Consider the following 15,968-nt stretch of genomic DNA (forward strand, 5'->3'; position numbering starts at 1 on the left):
AGTGTGCTTTACAGTCACAGCCTCTAATGGTCCTCCCACTGTCTGACGTAATGTGTCCTATTTCCTTTACGCTCTCTTCCTATTTGTTGCTCAGTGAGAAGTTAAAGTTAGTCAACTGTACACATAAATGCTGTTAATTACGGTTGTTTCCCAGTGTGACATTACCAATAATGTTTACACCTGACCTTTACAATGTTTGTCTCAGAAGTCCTTGTGTCAGGTTCTGCCATAAGGTTGTATATATATTACATATATATTTTCTTCCTTTACTTGTTCCAGGAGAGGAATCATGATGGCTCTATCCATTATGTCCACCTCCCACCCTTGTCCAAGGACCAAGAGGCACAGAGGCTTGCTGCCAGGGGCTTCCTGCCTCCTCCCCAGGATGACTTTGCAGACCTCTGCAACCTCCCTGTCCTCAATGAGGACAGCATATTAAACAACCTGCGCACACGCTTTTACAAGAAAAAGATATACACCTATGCAGGCAGCATCCTCATCGCCATTAACCCCTTTAAGTTCTTGCCCATCTACAACCCTAAATACGTCAAGATGTACGAGAACCATCAGCTGGGCAAACTGGAGCCTCATATTTTTGCTATTGCAGATGTGGCCTACTATGCTATGCTCAGGAAGAGGGTCAACCAGTGCATTGTCATCTCTGGGGAGAGCGGCTCAGGCAAGACTCAGAGTACCAACTTCCTAATCCACTGTCTGACTGCGCTTAGCCAGAAGGGCTATGCCAGTGGTGTGGAGAGGACCATTTTGGGGGCTGGACCAGTCCTGGAGGTAAGATCCTAATATGTGTAACAGGCGAGTATGTTGGTATTCACTTTGCATCTTGTCTGTGCATCTCACCAGTCTAATAGAAATCATTTCAAGTCCCCAGAAGATCTGTGGTAAACTATCCCATCTGTAATTCTCCTCCTGTTTCAGTCAGGTATTTTGCCTTTATAATAGGAGTCCCTATGTTGCTATAGCATGCACAGTAAACAGAATAAAGTGATCTGTATTTATAGGATAATGGGGCTGTAACTATGAATGAGAAACTATTCTGCAGAAGTTTCTGATCCTGTGCTGTAGTAGGAAATGTATTTTCAGGCTGCTGCGTGGGTTGAGCTAATGGAGCACATGGCAGTGTATATACAGTATAAAAGACTTTAACATAAAGACTTCTGTCCACACAAAAAGAAGAAATGAAAAAAGGCAGAGCGGAAGTTGCTTTGTTGACTCTTTCGTGTTGCCTCTTGCCTTTTGAAAGCACTGTGGGAATCAAGACAAGATAGTTCTGTTTGTTGTTTTCTCTCTGTGATCTCTGAGCAAGCGATGTTTCAGATTACATTTACAGGTTTAGAGTTTTTTTTTAAAGGTACAGATCTTAGCCTCTGGGTGACCAAATGTGTTTCTTTGATCACCCAGTTAGTACAAGAATCAGATTTTTTTGAGAAATTAGATACTTGAACCAAACTGAAAACTAAAACTTCGTGCAAATGTTTGATATTGATCATTACTTTATCTGTAATATCTCTCTATGCATCTGTACTCCATGTAGTCACCGCATCCTCTTTGGATTGGTGTCTTATTAACTAGACTGAGCAACAGCCCTTCTTATACAAAGGAAGATGCAATATGTAGAAGACATGCACCACCCAAATACATATCTTTTCCTGTCCTTGTATCTGATACAATGGGAAAAGTTGCATACTACAGCACTGTTTAGTGACGTAGCTGTGCCATACACTTATATGCAGAAAAGCAGATTTGAGTTTGCTTTCACATTGTGATAACAACATTTTGTATTATAAAGGCTGAGTTGGTACCCTGTATTGCTTTTGCCCAACTATAATTCCTGAGCTACGTGGCAAAGAACAGAGTTGACTTTTTTTGTTTATTTTTCATCCCTGTAATGAGAAACGGAGACGCATATGGAAGAATTTACCTCTGGTCAGAGCTCAAGCAGCATTGTTATTGCGAAGTCAGATTTAGCCGTTGCATTATTCTCTCATACTCTTAAAAAGGTCCATTGTCAGTTGTCACTCAATGTACTCTGAAGTATAGGCGTCCACCACTTAAAGCTTAATTTGGTGTATAATGTATATTTTCAACTGAATTAATTACATTTTTTGTGATTATTCTAGGTTCAGAGTTCAGTTCACACGGATCTAAACAAACAAGCTCTCTGTACAAATAGGAGAAAGTTCAGTTTCTCTAAAAAGGAACTAGTTCATTATCATGTTTCCATTCTTCAGTATGTTGTTCACCTACACATCTACAGTACCTCTAGCCATCTGTCATTGCACCTATACCATTAACCAGCATCAAAGGAATATAGTGTAGATGAATAAAGATAAAATTAACTTCTGCTTACAGCTGCAGGGTAAACATTGACAGAGGAAGCCATCAATCTTTACACCGTCACTTGCATACCATGTAGACAAAAAGCAGAAATCCCACTACTTGTTTTTAGTTAGATTTACTTCCTTGGTGTGAGGAATCATTCACACTAGAAGAAAATGCTGCATATTTTTCAGTTTTATATCACGGTAATATGGCTAAAAATATCTCAGCTCAGAAAAGCTGTATGTGTAATGTGGTTTATTTAAAATGATGCAGAGAAGGGAAAAACTACTGATCAGAGAAGCACTTCACAAAAACATACAGTACTGAAGAAAATTTAACAGGAACTGGTCCGAAACTGTTGCATGGAAGCTTAATGGCAAAAATACAGGGTGGGCAGCTATAGTATCTTTTAAGCAGTATTCATCCCTTTCTCTCACTTCCCCAGTGTCTTGAGATAGTCTGACTCAGGACCCAAGCCTTCACTCACAAAACTGCTGCTGCTTTCGGATGCATTTGTATAAATGCGGTTGGTCCCTTGATGTGTGTCAGTCTGTCAGAATCTTTGGTTCCGCACAGCAGATTTAGGAAAGAAAGGGGAGGCAATAGAGGGCTCTTTTTTACACATTTTCCCCTCCATCAGCAGAGTTCTGGTCCCTTTGGCAGACCGTCTTCCAGTCTGCCATTTATTCTCAGAATGCAGTGTTTGCGTGTTATCTCAGTCCAGACCTGTGGTCAAAGGGCCAGGGACAGATGGGGACAAGGATTCAGTCTTTGCTACCCTGGTCAGTGGAGGGAATGGAGGTTGAATTGCTTTCAACGTTTGTCTGTGCAAAAAGGTTCTGTTCTGAGGTAACATGCTTACAAAGATGGCTGACATAAAGCAAAGGTTGCTTTACGCTGAAATTATGTTCTCTGCAGTTTCTCACTACACAAACAGGTTTACTAACAGAAATAAGTTTAGATATTTTATATATGTAGAGTATATATAGAGTATGAAATGCTATTTTTAGAAACCTTTACCAACCAGTGTAATTTTAACATTAGAGTTTTATTTGGTTCTTTCTTTCTTGTGAAACTTGATCAGATTACAGTGGTGGAAAGTCTGTGTGCATGCACGCGTGTGCATATGTGTATCCTGAAGCTATAGGGGAGGTCTGCAGGCCTGGATCACATTTTGAGGAGATGAGATCATCATTTGTGGAGCTGGAATCTTGCTGTGTACTCTGTTATTGGCACCTGAAACCAGTTGGAAGTGCCTTTGTCCTACTTAAGTGCATTGCGTACAATGTCTTCTTTTCTATATATATATTCTATATTCAATTGTACTCTATAAATTTTATCCCTTTGTTTTTAAAGATAATATGGGTAAAGGAGATGACCTAATACCCTCTGATGTATGAACAAATAATGCTTCTACTTGCAGAAAAGCTCACCACCTTTAAATGAGTACCTCACTTGTGAACTGGTTCAGCTGGTTGATCCGCTGTGACGTGGTTTATTTGGTCTGTTTTCTTGTGCCAGACTTTAGAGCTTATTTATTCTTATTGTCATCAGGGCCTGCCTCTTTTTCAGCAAGTTGGAGGTAGTATGTGTTAGTAGGGAAGCACAGGCCAAGTTTTTTTGCCCCATGGTAGCATGTAAACTAAGTATTTCCTTGGCTTGGCTGAAAGTAGCAGTTAGTTAAGAACGTTTGAGGATTTTAGAATAGCCAAAATTTTGAGGTCTGCCTTGAATATATACAGCGTTTATCATACTGAAACATCTAAATCAATAAAACATCTGCAGTCATGTCCCAAATTTAAAAACATATGGCGAAGATGTTTTTTCTTTCTTCTCTCTTCAATACTCCTGTCATCCACTGTATAAATGACCTCTAGCTCCACAAAATATGATGTATAAGTAAATAAATGTGTTTAGCAATGTTGTATTGCTAAATCCTGCACTAGTCCAGATCAGTTGATTGAGTGATATAACATGATGCTTTGTCGCTAAAGCCTAGTTATGTACACATTCCTCTTTAAAGAAGCCAGGCCTCTTCCATACCGCTGTGTCTCACAGCCACACACAGGGCCCTCCTATCATCCGGAACCCTTTAACAGGAAGCAGCTACGACACGGGAAGTAACAGCAGTAGTTCTCTCTGCTGTTAGCTCAGAGCCTTGAGGGGTGTGGACACAGCAGTATTGTATTGTTGTTCAGGAAGTGCAGAGGAGTAGCTGGCCATTCTGTCTGCTGATCCATTGTTTATCTCCTGCTTATGGGTAGTTATTTAGGCTTGGTGGCATTGTGTATGAGTCTGGGAAAAGCTGGCATTACAGCGTTTAAGTCACTGTGTCATATCCATGAGTCAGTTGTCTCAAACACCTACACACTTGCACACAGACACAAATACATGTAAAGAGAGAAACCTTCCAGTTGTCATGCTATTCAGAAACACCAGAACATGCTTCTCTGCACCATCCACACTGTACACTGCACAGCATACATGTAGCAGTCGGCCACTTCAGGGTGTATTTGTGGTACTCTGACCACACCACATGCTGGGGTTTGATGTGGTACCCATCTAGACATGGGTGGAGCTGTTTGAAATGCCTCCAATCTGGTAAAACACCAGACCACAAAAGGAGCTTAACTGGTACTGGAAAACTTTCTTAACTATTGAAACTTTCTATCTATGACATGTCCTGCCCCCTGCTTTACCTTTAGATGAATCAGCTGAACCAGCTCTTGTCTGTAGCAGACATTTGCTAAATTCATATATATTATAAATATAATGAAAATAAGTGTCATACCCAATTTTATCGAACATGGTAAAGATAACTAAATAAATGCATGCCATGAAAAAATACAACAGATCTCCTGTGTGTAACATAGTTTGTCTTCTTTACTGGTGCGCAGTTACATAGTTTGTGATGTAATGTTGTGACACCATGCATGTTGTATACGCAGCATGTTGAAATTCCTGTATGATCAGTGATGTTCAGACAAAACACTCTTTAAAGATCAGAATTGCTGAAATTCTTTCAGATAAATAACAAAGAAAAGCGTACGTGTTCAGTTTTCCTCCTAAATGGATTATGATCTGAGTTTTGTGGAATGACTCGTCATAAGCTTGCTGGTTTGTTCAGTTTGTGACAGATGTTCATGTTTGCAGATTTAGTTTATTGTGGTACCAGTATTTTTTAGAGGTTTTGCTAAAAATGTAAATAATTGTGTTAGTTTATTATAGATGGTGTCAGTATGATGAAGTTTATTTGATTTGATTATTAATGAAAGCTTTACATAATTCTGTTAGTTCCTTGTATAGCTGGGATACGCATATCATTTACCATAAACTTCATTCATGCGTCTGATCTGCTTTCCAGTCTTTGCTAAGAATAGCAATATTCTATTACAATCAGCTGTTGCATACTGAAGCAATTACCATTTTTCCTCTCCTCGCCACCACTGCCACCACTTCATTTCCACCATGCTGTCCTCTAACCCAAGTTAGTGTGTTTCCAGAGTTAATTTACTGCTTTGTTTTATGATATGTGATGTAGCTCTGATGTGCTCCTTTGGTATGACATCGTTTGCTGTCTTTTACATGAACATCTTCTGTGATCGCAAGAAACAACTGTAATCTTCTGCTGAGGATACGGCTAAAGAAATAAACACCTAGAAATATTTACTTGACCTTAATTCCTATGCTTAATTATTATTAGTGGGTCAGTAATGCTGCTCTCATCGGTACTTTTACTGTTAGAATCAAAGCAACAGCCTTTCTGAGCACCAGTGATGCCATTATTGTATTTCAAAGAATGCGCTCTTTGTTAACAATTCAGATGAGTTAAGCTGTAGGGCTTTAAGTGTAGTTGGTGGGATATACTGGTGGATTGAAGCCTAGCCAAGCATAGAGGAGGAACTGTGTAGAGACGTGGTTGCATTCAGTCACAGCCAACAACATGTGATCTAACCAAAGCATTTTTCACTGTCAGGAATAATGCTTTGGCACTTTTTTGTACTAATTGCAGCTTTTTGATTAAACCTGTAATTGACAAGTATATACATTTAAAGAACATGATTGATATAGCTGTAAGCTTCCGCAGCTCAAAGTGGTTGCATGTCTACCTGAAGGCTTGATTCATATTTGCATGAGTGTCTGCCATTGTCCGCCCTGAATGTGGGAACTGTCTTTGTGGCAGTTGGATTATTTAGAATCCTTTGTGGGTGTATGCATGTTGTAGTGAGGTGTCAGTGTCAGGGCCTTGGCAGCGTTTGTGGAAACATTTAACTGAAGCTCTTTTGAGTGGACTACAAAGGATGCAGCAACGCTTCAGTGTTACACCAACAGGACCAAGTACCAGTGGGTTTTTTTACTGATTACTAAAGAGCACCTCTCCTATCTTTTAGTTTTGCTCTCAACAGGTATGTTGAAATTCTGCAAAACCTGTGGAAATATGTAAACATTCAAGAGTTAGATAGTTGTTTACAAGGAGGTAACAAGAAGTAATAATCATGCATACGACATCAGACTTTCTTTTGCTGATTGTGTTCATGTTGTGCAAGTTTATACTAATATAACATTTAAGGTGTTTTTTAAATTTCATAATTTGTGCTTTCTCACATTGTTTTTGTTGGCTTGTTGAGACAAACTACTTATAAGATGTGGCATTTTAGAGACACTCCTAGTTTGATTTGTAGTAAAAACCATGCACATGTGTACGCTTGCGAGCATGTATAGCTGTGTGAGAGGGGGATAAATGGGGATGTGAGACATACTGGTAGGTCTAGCTCTCTTCAAGTGGAAATGTACCAGGAGTACGCTGCCAGAGAAGCTGGCAGTCTATCAAAATCAGTTAGGACAGCATTGTGCCATGAGTTGGTCACTGGTTATGGGCATATTGTGCACATCTCTGTTGTTCTTATTCACTTTCTGCATTGCTTCTTTTTTCTCCATCTGTGAAAATGCTATTTCGTAAGAATGCAGATTAGACCGTTCCATGGACATGGTTAGGCAAGCCGTTTGTCTGCTTCCTCATACCTGCTGAGCCTTGCAGCCAATCATAATGTCTGCTGATGGGTGTGTTTGAATACGAATGATGCTGTGACATGTTTAGAATTCCCTCCATGGTGCAGTGGCCTGGGCTTTTGCAGAGATTTCCCAGGGTCTTTTTACTCTTGGCAGCAAGGTTTGTGGATGGGGGTGGGTGAGAAGAATGGCACTGGGAACAGTGGGCAGCAGTGAGGCACTGTCAGCTCCAAAACACTTTCACTGACCACTAGACATACAACGGAAGCAATGACATTGTACTCTGTAATTTAAAATGTTCACATATTGGGTTACTAAACATGCACATAGGCATATAATAAAGTGTACGCTAGTGTGTATGGTATACAACAGATGCAGAGAGAAAAGAGAAAGTCTGCTGAGTTGGTGGGTAGGAGCCCTGTCTCAGCAAGTCCAGGTTAGACCGAAGAGAATTCTGGTCACAGACAACTGAGCATCGTTATCCATCATCACACAGCAACTCTTGCATCACGTCGCACAACTATTTTAAAGTCACATTGTTATCTTTGTGTACTTAAATAATGATTCAACATTGGTGGACAATTATATTAGGTGAAAATGTACAGCTCAAGAAAAGAGCTGGGTATACTTGTTAAGCAGGAAAGAAAAATAGGGCAATGGTTCAATCTAGGTTGATTGAATCTCAATCAGGCCCTGTGTGTTTGTGTGTTTCAATTTGCCCCCTTACTCTAATCAGCCCCAACACCACTGTATCAAATTCACCCTGGAACTGCTTTGGAAAATACAATGTGGCTCCTATTTAACATGCACTGAGTCAACTTCCCCTGCGGTGGCCTTTTGTTAAGTGTGTGTGTGTGTGTATCTGTAACCATGTGAACATGCACATCATGAAGAAGAAAAAAAGACTATTCTGTTATCGTATCAATGTAATAAATAAGGCCCCTCAGTGAGGCCTGGTGGCTAGTATAGAATTAGCCCGAGGACTGCAGAGAAGCTATGATCTTCCTGCTTCTGTTTCTGGTCTGACATGACTATATAGAGGGTTTGACCCAACCTCATTTATCATCACCGACCTATGCTCTCGTGTCTTATTTTTCTCTTACACACACGCACAGAGAGAGAGAGACAAAGAGAAAGGGAGAGAGAGGGAGAGCACATGAGAATGAGGGAAAATGTATTAAGGATGAAAGGAGAGAGATGAATGGAGAGAGTGAAACGAGTGCAAGAGTTGACAACGAGTTGCAGATGCAGTATGCACACACACTGTAACCCACCCCATTCTGCAGTTTCAACTGCTTTGTAAAAACACCATTTAACCCCTGGACTATCAGGTTTCTTTGTTGTCATAGAGATTTGTTGTTATTGATTTCGGTAAGGGTCCTGAGATGCTTACTTGAAGGAGCACTCCACTCCATTCTACATTCTGTTGCAGAAGCAACTCCATATATGGTTTGAAAGTCAACACTGTTCACCAGCGTTTCAAATCAACAGTGAGCAGCAAGAGATGTAAACATTCTGGGGACTGTAGTGGTGGTGTGGTTTCTTTGTTGTTTTTTATTCTAAAAGTCTGCATTAGAAATGTATTGTACACAACTCTCTCGTTCATGATTATGTGGTATGTGTTCATTTTTAACCCTTTTAAATTGATGTTGTTTCTGTCTCCTCACTTTTTTGTCAGGCCTTTGGGAATGCCAAGACGGCCCACAACAACAACTCCAGCCGCTTCGGTAAATTCATCCAGGTTAATTATTTGGAAACTGGAGTAGTCAGAGGGTAAGTGCCTATTTCTCATACAAAGGCTGCAATAACATTTCAGTGACATTTGTGTTTCCTCTTGTCATCAGGATCGTTTACCCTTATGCCTTATGTCTTCCCCTTTATTCTTTTTATGGCTGGTCATGTGTTTCTTCCTAATAGTGTGTGTATGTGGACTGAAACTTTCATGAAACTAGCATATCCTTCCTTTTTCTCAGCAGTCAGACTCTGGTTAGGAGCTGCTTCAAAGTCTGGTCAGCTGTGTCACTTCCTCATTTCCTCATCAGGAGAGGGGAACAGCTGCTCAATGCAATGTCTTAAAAAAGACAACATGTTAAGCCTTATTGGTCAGAGACAAAAACTGCATGACTGCAGGGACCATTGTTAGTCTACAAAGAACGCACCATAATATTTCAAACACTGATATAGAGTCCATTTAAAATAAGTGGTGATTTTAAACATGCAAATGTCTGTGGAGACAGCTGTTCAGCTGCACACTAAGTGGGCATCAACAGCCTGGTTATCCCCTAATGACATCAAGTCTCATCGTGTGCTATTGAATTGCCTTCTCTGTGAAGTCCTTGTAGTTTAAACCCAAAGAGTTAATGTTACCTACCTGGGGAGTTTTTAGCTTTAGAAGTCAGCCCTCTTATCAAGGAACTGCAGAAAATAATGAATCTTGAAGCAAACTGCCACACATAGTTCACTACCTCTGTTGTGGTATGCTAGTGTAGCTTTCTGTTTCTTAACAGTAAAAGACACAGAGGGCCATCACAGCTCTGCTCTGTGGACTTAACAAAGGCTGCCTGTCTATCTCTCCATCTCCAGTGGCAGCCATTCACACAGTCGATAGAGGAGATTAACAAAGGGGAGGCTGCTGTTCCGCTCTGCTCTGCTCTCCTTGCAGAATGACTAATTGACAGACGGGACGGTTTTATGCTCTCTCATTCTCTCTTGGTTTCTGTATGGCTAATTCTCCCTCACTAGATCTATGTGAGACAGCGCAGAACCAAAAAAAAAATTCAAGAGGTGTGAAAAGAAGATTGCGTTTCAGTGAATGATGTCTGAGCATGTACATGTATGTTTCTCTGTGGGTTGTTTATTCTTGTTTCTTTAAGGACTTCTTTCCTTTGCTGGATATTGACAGATTGACTAGTAGTTTATCAAAGTCATCCTAACTTTTAGAGAGCTGCCACATTCACATTTCTAATAGTGGCCCTTCAGATTCACTCACCATCCAAATTTAGGGTTCACATGCCTCAAGAATGTTCTACACAGATGTATAAAAGCCTTTAACTTAGTTGACCTAGGACAGGGACGCCCATAACAGGCTCAAGACGTATTTGTAAGACCATCATTAAGACGTAAGGCCAGCTTAATCTGAATTTCTGTCAGCTACTCGGAGTTACCACAAACCTGGTTCTTAAAATACATACCTCCTGCACATATTTGGTAGGGTAGTATTTTGTGTGTGTAAGACAAGTCATATGTTAACACTGCAGAGAATGTAGGTGGGATATAAACTGTGTTGTTGATCGGTCTATAATTGACGCTTTAGTTTTAGCAGATGGACACAACTAGGTTTCTCACAGCAAAGCTCTATTCTTGGTGTGTCATGAGGACTGGCGTCAGTGTTGTTTTTGCTTGGCTATAGAAAAAACAAGCCTGACTTATAAAATCTGATTTAGACAACTTTATGGCCTTGGCCTCATGTAGTGGGTAAATACCACTGCTTTTTAAACTGCATATCTCATGACTGCAATGAAACTCTACTTTCCTCTACCTAAAGCTTCTGCAGTAACCTTAAATGCCACAGTTGGCTGTGATGGTTGTTGTTTGTTGCAACACGGTGTGTGCTACAACATACATCCAACAGTGTCTGAACGCTTTGTTCACTCTTTGATTGTTCCGACCATCTGCCCTCACTTCCCCTCCTGCTCCTCCCCTCATGCTTTATTACCAGCCCACTTTCTCATATGACCTGCAGAGACACACACACACACACTAAGTGACCTTAGTGTTAAGTGATTCATCCACTTCTTTTTCCTTGTCCCCTTGCCTTTCACCCCCACCCCACTGTCTTCCTCTTGTCTTTTAGGGCTGTGGTGGAGAAGTACCTCCTGGAGAAGTCTCGCCTGGTCTCCAGAGAGAAGAACGAAAGGTGAGGAGGGAAGGGGAGGGTCTTGGCCTCTCACCCCTGTGACCTTCAGGGGGCCTTCTGTATAAACATGGGGAGTTTTCCCCCAGAGTCTCTGTTGAGTGAATATGGGTCCAGCCAGGGATAATTCTAGGATCATAGCTTTAGTGGTGCTGAGCACTCAATGAACCCTACCACCACCACTTACCTGTCCATTATTGTTATATAATTGTTATAAATGAGCATTCTGACAGTTCTACTTTAGCTTCACACTTTTCAGAACAAACAAGACAGAGTTCATCACATCTGGTTGGGACTGTTGGGATGGAAGTCACATGATCTGACCCTAGTCTCTCACCTGAATCTGCTCCTGCTGGCTCTTGTCGTTAAAAACTGTCTAATGTCTTTCTTGGTGGGCTACACGTACTTACTCTGTCTTGGACATTATGAAATATTTGAGTTTGTCAAACATTGTAAAACAACAACATTTTTGGGAGTTTAATTTTTATTTTAGGGGCAGAGGTTCATTTAGGGCTAGCGCCGCCAGCTGAAGTCCAGCTAAAGGCTTCAGTCTGAGGTCTTCAGTGATCTTCTGCTCAAACGTGTACATGCCCACATTCACACACAGAATCTGACAATTTAGAGTTACATGTCACTATAGAAAAATGAACTTTCCTGTCACTTCTGAGAGAGACGACCTCACAAATCATCTTGTCATTCAGTCTTTCTCATCCATGGAAGCATGTGTTACTCACTACAGACTAGACTGATTGTCTGTTGCTGCTTGAATGACTAACAACCAATATTTGAGCTTTGGTAATTGAGAAATAGTCACTGTGTTTAGTAAGACCAGTGAAATATACAGTATGTCAGCGAGTCGTCAGCGTGACAAATTTTGATTACCAACAACATAAAGGAAAGCAGTTAATAAACTTGTAATTACAAATAATTTCCCTAAGCCTCATGAAAATGATTTAGTTATTTAAATTCAATTATTTTCTGACTACACGAGTCTCTACAGTAAACCATTAAATCCTACATACTAAAGATGTAAAGATCTTTCTGGAATTAATCTGTTGAAATTTTGCCAGTTAGTCTTGGAAAAACCATTTCCCCTCTTCTTTGTAACATTCTATGAGACTGCACAGAGTCTTATTAATCACTGAGCCCACAGTTTCTGTTGACACAGCCTTTTGCCTGTCTAGTCAGGGAGGGAGTCTTCTGTATGATGTTATTGTTTCTTAGTGATAAAAGTGGAAACTCATTACTCCTGTGTACTATTACAACAGAGCTCTGTGGCCTATCTACCTGCCCACTGATAGCACAAGTGGGAAACTGATATTAACAGCAGTGAGCTCCAGGCATTGTTCTTTTTCTATTAGCTTTTTACAAGCCCGGGTTTACCACCAGACCTACCTCTGTGTGTGCTCATAAACATGAAGCTCAGGGCTGCTGATAAGTGCTCACCAGTTAATAATACAAACAAATGAAGGAGGCCTCTGAGAATGTGTTTATTATTGAGTGTCTTTGCCAGTGAAGTTAATTTGTATAAAGGTAACTTTGTCCAGTACATTGTGTGTTAAGTTTGTGTTTTTTTTATCAGGAACTACCATGTGTTTTATTACCTGCTGTTGGGTGCTTCAGAGGAAGAAAGGAAGGAGTTTAAATTGCTGCCACCTGAAGAATATTTCTACCTCAAGCAGGTACAGTTCAGCCCTGCTGCCATGTTATAGCTAATGCTTTATTGTCTTTCCACTTTACATAGAGATAAAATCTTGATTATTTACTCCATTTACTTTCAGTCTACTCTGTTCACACTGCTCAAACCCACTAAAATGTTGATTGACCAAATTGGTAACACTCACTTATTCACTTTGAGCAGACCTTGTATTCATGAAAGCTGTGGAGCTCTTGAATAAGCTTCAGTATACACTCCCAGCTTTCTGCACACATGTGAATGTGCGCTGCATGTTAATGAAGCAGTCTTTGTTCTCTCGCTTGTTTTGATTCTCCTTCTGCCTCGCCCTGTCCTTTATTCATCTGTTCTCACCTGTTTGTTTGCCTATTTTTTGATTTCATTTCCTCAACATCATAACTGTCTGTTTTCTTGTAGGAAAATTTTAAGATTGAAGATGAGGAAGACCTGCGCCATGATTTTGAAAGGCTGCAGCAGGCAATGGAAATGGTTGGCTTCCTTCCCGCTACCAAGAAACAGTAAGAGTGGGCATGTTCTGTCTAGTGTATGTAATGTAGGGGAAGAGGTTGTGTTGCAAATCCATTGTAAAGCAACTTTCCTCTAACTCCTGGAAACACAGTTTGTTTTTGTTTGAGTCACTTTACCAAAAATACAACTTGTGCTTTTTAGAGCACAAGAGTATCTGCCTTTAATGGGCTAATTTGGCAGTTTATTAGAGACAGCATGCAGTTACAGCCCTGCACAAAGCCTCCATTTAGTTTACAAGTCATTAAACATAAACAGATGATCTGCATGGATGCTGCAAATGTCATGTGACTGTATTGTTTCTGTTGCTTCTTATTTATATGCTATATTTCTTTTTATCTGTGTTACAGGATCTTTTCGGTGCTGTCCGCCATTTTGTATCTTGGCAATGTGACATACAGGAGGAAGTCAACAGGCAGAGAGGAGGGGTTGGATGTAGGACCACCAGAAGTCCTGGCTACTCTCTCTGACCTGTTAAAGGTAACATTTGTGTAAATCAGTACTTGTGTAATGTCAAGCAATGTAGCTGAGTCAATGCTTGTCTAGTGTCTAGCACTGTAGTTGTGTGTGTGTGATGGACAGTATTCATCTGTGATTGTCTCAGGTTAAAGAGGAGCTGCTGGTTGAGGCACTGACAAAGAGAAAAACAGTGACGGTCAATGACAAGCTGATCCTCCCCTACAGCCAGTCTGAGGTATGCTCCAGGCTTGCACATCTCTGCAACCTCTCATTAGTCTGCCAGTCCATCTCCACCTCTGTCTTTCTGATTTCCTCTCTTTATTGACTGGACACAATTGAAGTATTATACTACTGCTTCCACTGCTTCAATAAAGTTATATCATATAATGACCCGCTCCTTTTCTTCCCATCAGGCCATCACAGCTAGAGACTCTATGGCCAAATCTCTGTACAGCGCCTTGTTTGACTGGATTGTCCTGCGCATTAATCATGCACTGCTCAACAAGAAAGACATGGAGGAATCTGTCCCAGTAAGACAAAAAACTGGTCTCAATTAAAAACAGTGAACATTTTTGGTAGAAATTAATGGACTTCTCTTCGATACTAATGCGGATGGATATAGTCACACACTTCCCTTCTGCTCCTCACTGATGTCTAGTCTATGTTCTGTTTTCTAGTGCTTGTCCATTGGTGTCCTGGACATTTTTGGGTTTGAGGACTTTGAGACCAACAGTTTTGAGCAGTTCTGCATCAACTATGCAAATGAGCAGCTGCAATATTATTTCAACCATCACATCTTCAATCTGGAACAGGTGAGTAGATTCTTTGCTTACCCTCTAACAGTGTCAGTGTACTTTTCTCTGCTGTGTTTATAATTTATGTTTGGATTAATTTCTAATTCATCTAAGTAGGCTGTGCCTAAATCAATCAGGTTGAAAAAGCGTTATAACACTTTCTAGAGTCGTTTCACCCAAATGTTTTTTTCTTCCTCATCTAGGAGGAGTACCAGGCAGAGGGAATCACCTGGCACAACATTGACTACACTGACAATGTAGGCTGCATCCAACTCATCAGCAAGAAACCCACTGGCTTGCTTTACCTGCTGGATGAGGAGAGCAAGTAAGAACAGCTACAGAGGTTTTGGTTTCATCCATGGCTGTGATAGATATAACTGTTTGTTGTGGTTCAAATTGAAGGTGCTTGTTTATTCATTTTCTTTCCCTCTGTACCTGTTATCTATCCTTCCTGTCTGTGCCCCAGCTTTCCACATGCCACAGATGAAACATTATTGGCTAAATTCAAGCAGCAGCACCAGGGGAACAAATACTTTGTTTCCACACCAGTGATGGAGCCCGCCTTTGTCATTCGGCACTTTGCCGGAAAAGTCAAATATCAAATCAAGGTAACATGGAAAAACAGTGCAGGCACTTTTTCTCATGCAGTCTACAAATGTCTGGTCTTTAATAGATGCATCCCTTGAACTAAAAAGATACAGTGACTTGATCTCTGTTTCAAGTGTAAACAAGAGATTTTAGGCTCAAATTTTTCTGTTGGCATTGCTGAATGATACTGGAGTCTTTTTTAAAAGTCTTGATATCTTTGACCTCACAGGATTTCCGGGAGAAGAACACAGACCACATGCGTCCAGACATCGTGGCCCTGTTGCGGAGTAGTGACAGAGCTTATGTGCGGCAGCTCATCGGCATGGATCCAGTGGCCATGTTTCGGTGGGGCATCCTGCGAGCTACAATCAGAGGCATTGCTGCTTTTAACGAGGCTGGTCGTGCCTGGGCAGCCAAAACTTCAGGTAAATCTTAGTGTTAGCCTGTCCTGATTTAAATGATTTTTACAAGCCATGTGTATTAAAAATGTTTCTGAAGACTTAACATATTGACAATGCGAAATATGACAATTGCCTAATGATAATGAATTTATAGCTGACATTGATGCAAGGCAGTGGTGTGGCATAGTCTCATACAACTACTGCCTTTGTCTTCACTCCGGTTATACCACAGCTTCAGACTACTGCAGTTTCTCTGCTCTGTA

The 15,968-nt window shown here is 40.7% G+C and overlaps 1 protein-coding gene across 10 annotated transcripts in view; it reads left to right on the forward strand.

Annotated features, from left to right (window-relative positions):
- Nucleotides 1-15,968, forward strand: part of myo9b (myosin IXB) — a 45,148-nt gene that overhangs the window by 15,349 nt on the left and 13,831 nt on the right. For all 10 annotated transcript variants that reach the window (XR_003670461.1, XM_028402892.1, XM_028402894.1 and 7 more), the window contains exons 4-15: nt 280-789; nt 9,029-9,123; nt 11,204-11,266; nt 12,846-12,945; nt 13,356-13,456; nt 13,814-13,943; nt 14,068-14,157; nt 14,336-14,452; nt 14,600-14,734; nt 14,920-15,041; nt 15,183-15,324; nt 15,534-15,729. Coding sequence is in view for 9 of the 10 variants with exons in the window: in XM_028402892.1 (XP_028258693.1) it covers nt 280-789; nt 9,029-9,123; nt 11,204-11,266; nt 12,846-12,945; nt 13,356-13,456; nt 13,814-13,943; nt 14,068-14,157; nt 14,336-14,452; nt 14,600-14,734; nt 14,920-15,041; nt 15,183-15,324; nt 15,534-15,729 (1,801 nt within the window). In the remaining variant the exon portion in view is untranslated. The remainder of the gene's footprint in view (nt 1-279; nt 790-9,028; nt 9,124-11,203; nt 11,267-12,845; nt 12,946-13,355; nt 13,457-13,813; nt 13,944-14,067; nt 14,158-14,335; nt 14,453-14,599; nt 14,735-14,919; nt 15,042-15,182; nt 15,325-15,533; nt 15,730-15,968) is intronic.

This window comes from Parambassis ranga, chromosome 4 (genome assembly GCF_900634625.1).
Source record: "Parambassis ranga chromosome 4, fParRan2.1, whole genome shotgun sequence".
Classification (NCBI taxonomy): Eukaryota; Metazoa; Chordata; class Actinopteri; family Ambassidae; genus Parambassis; species Parambassis ranga.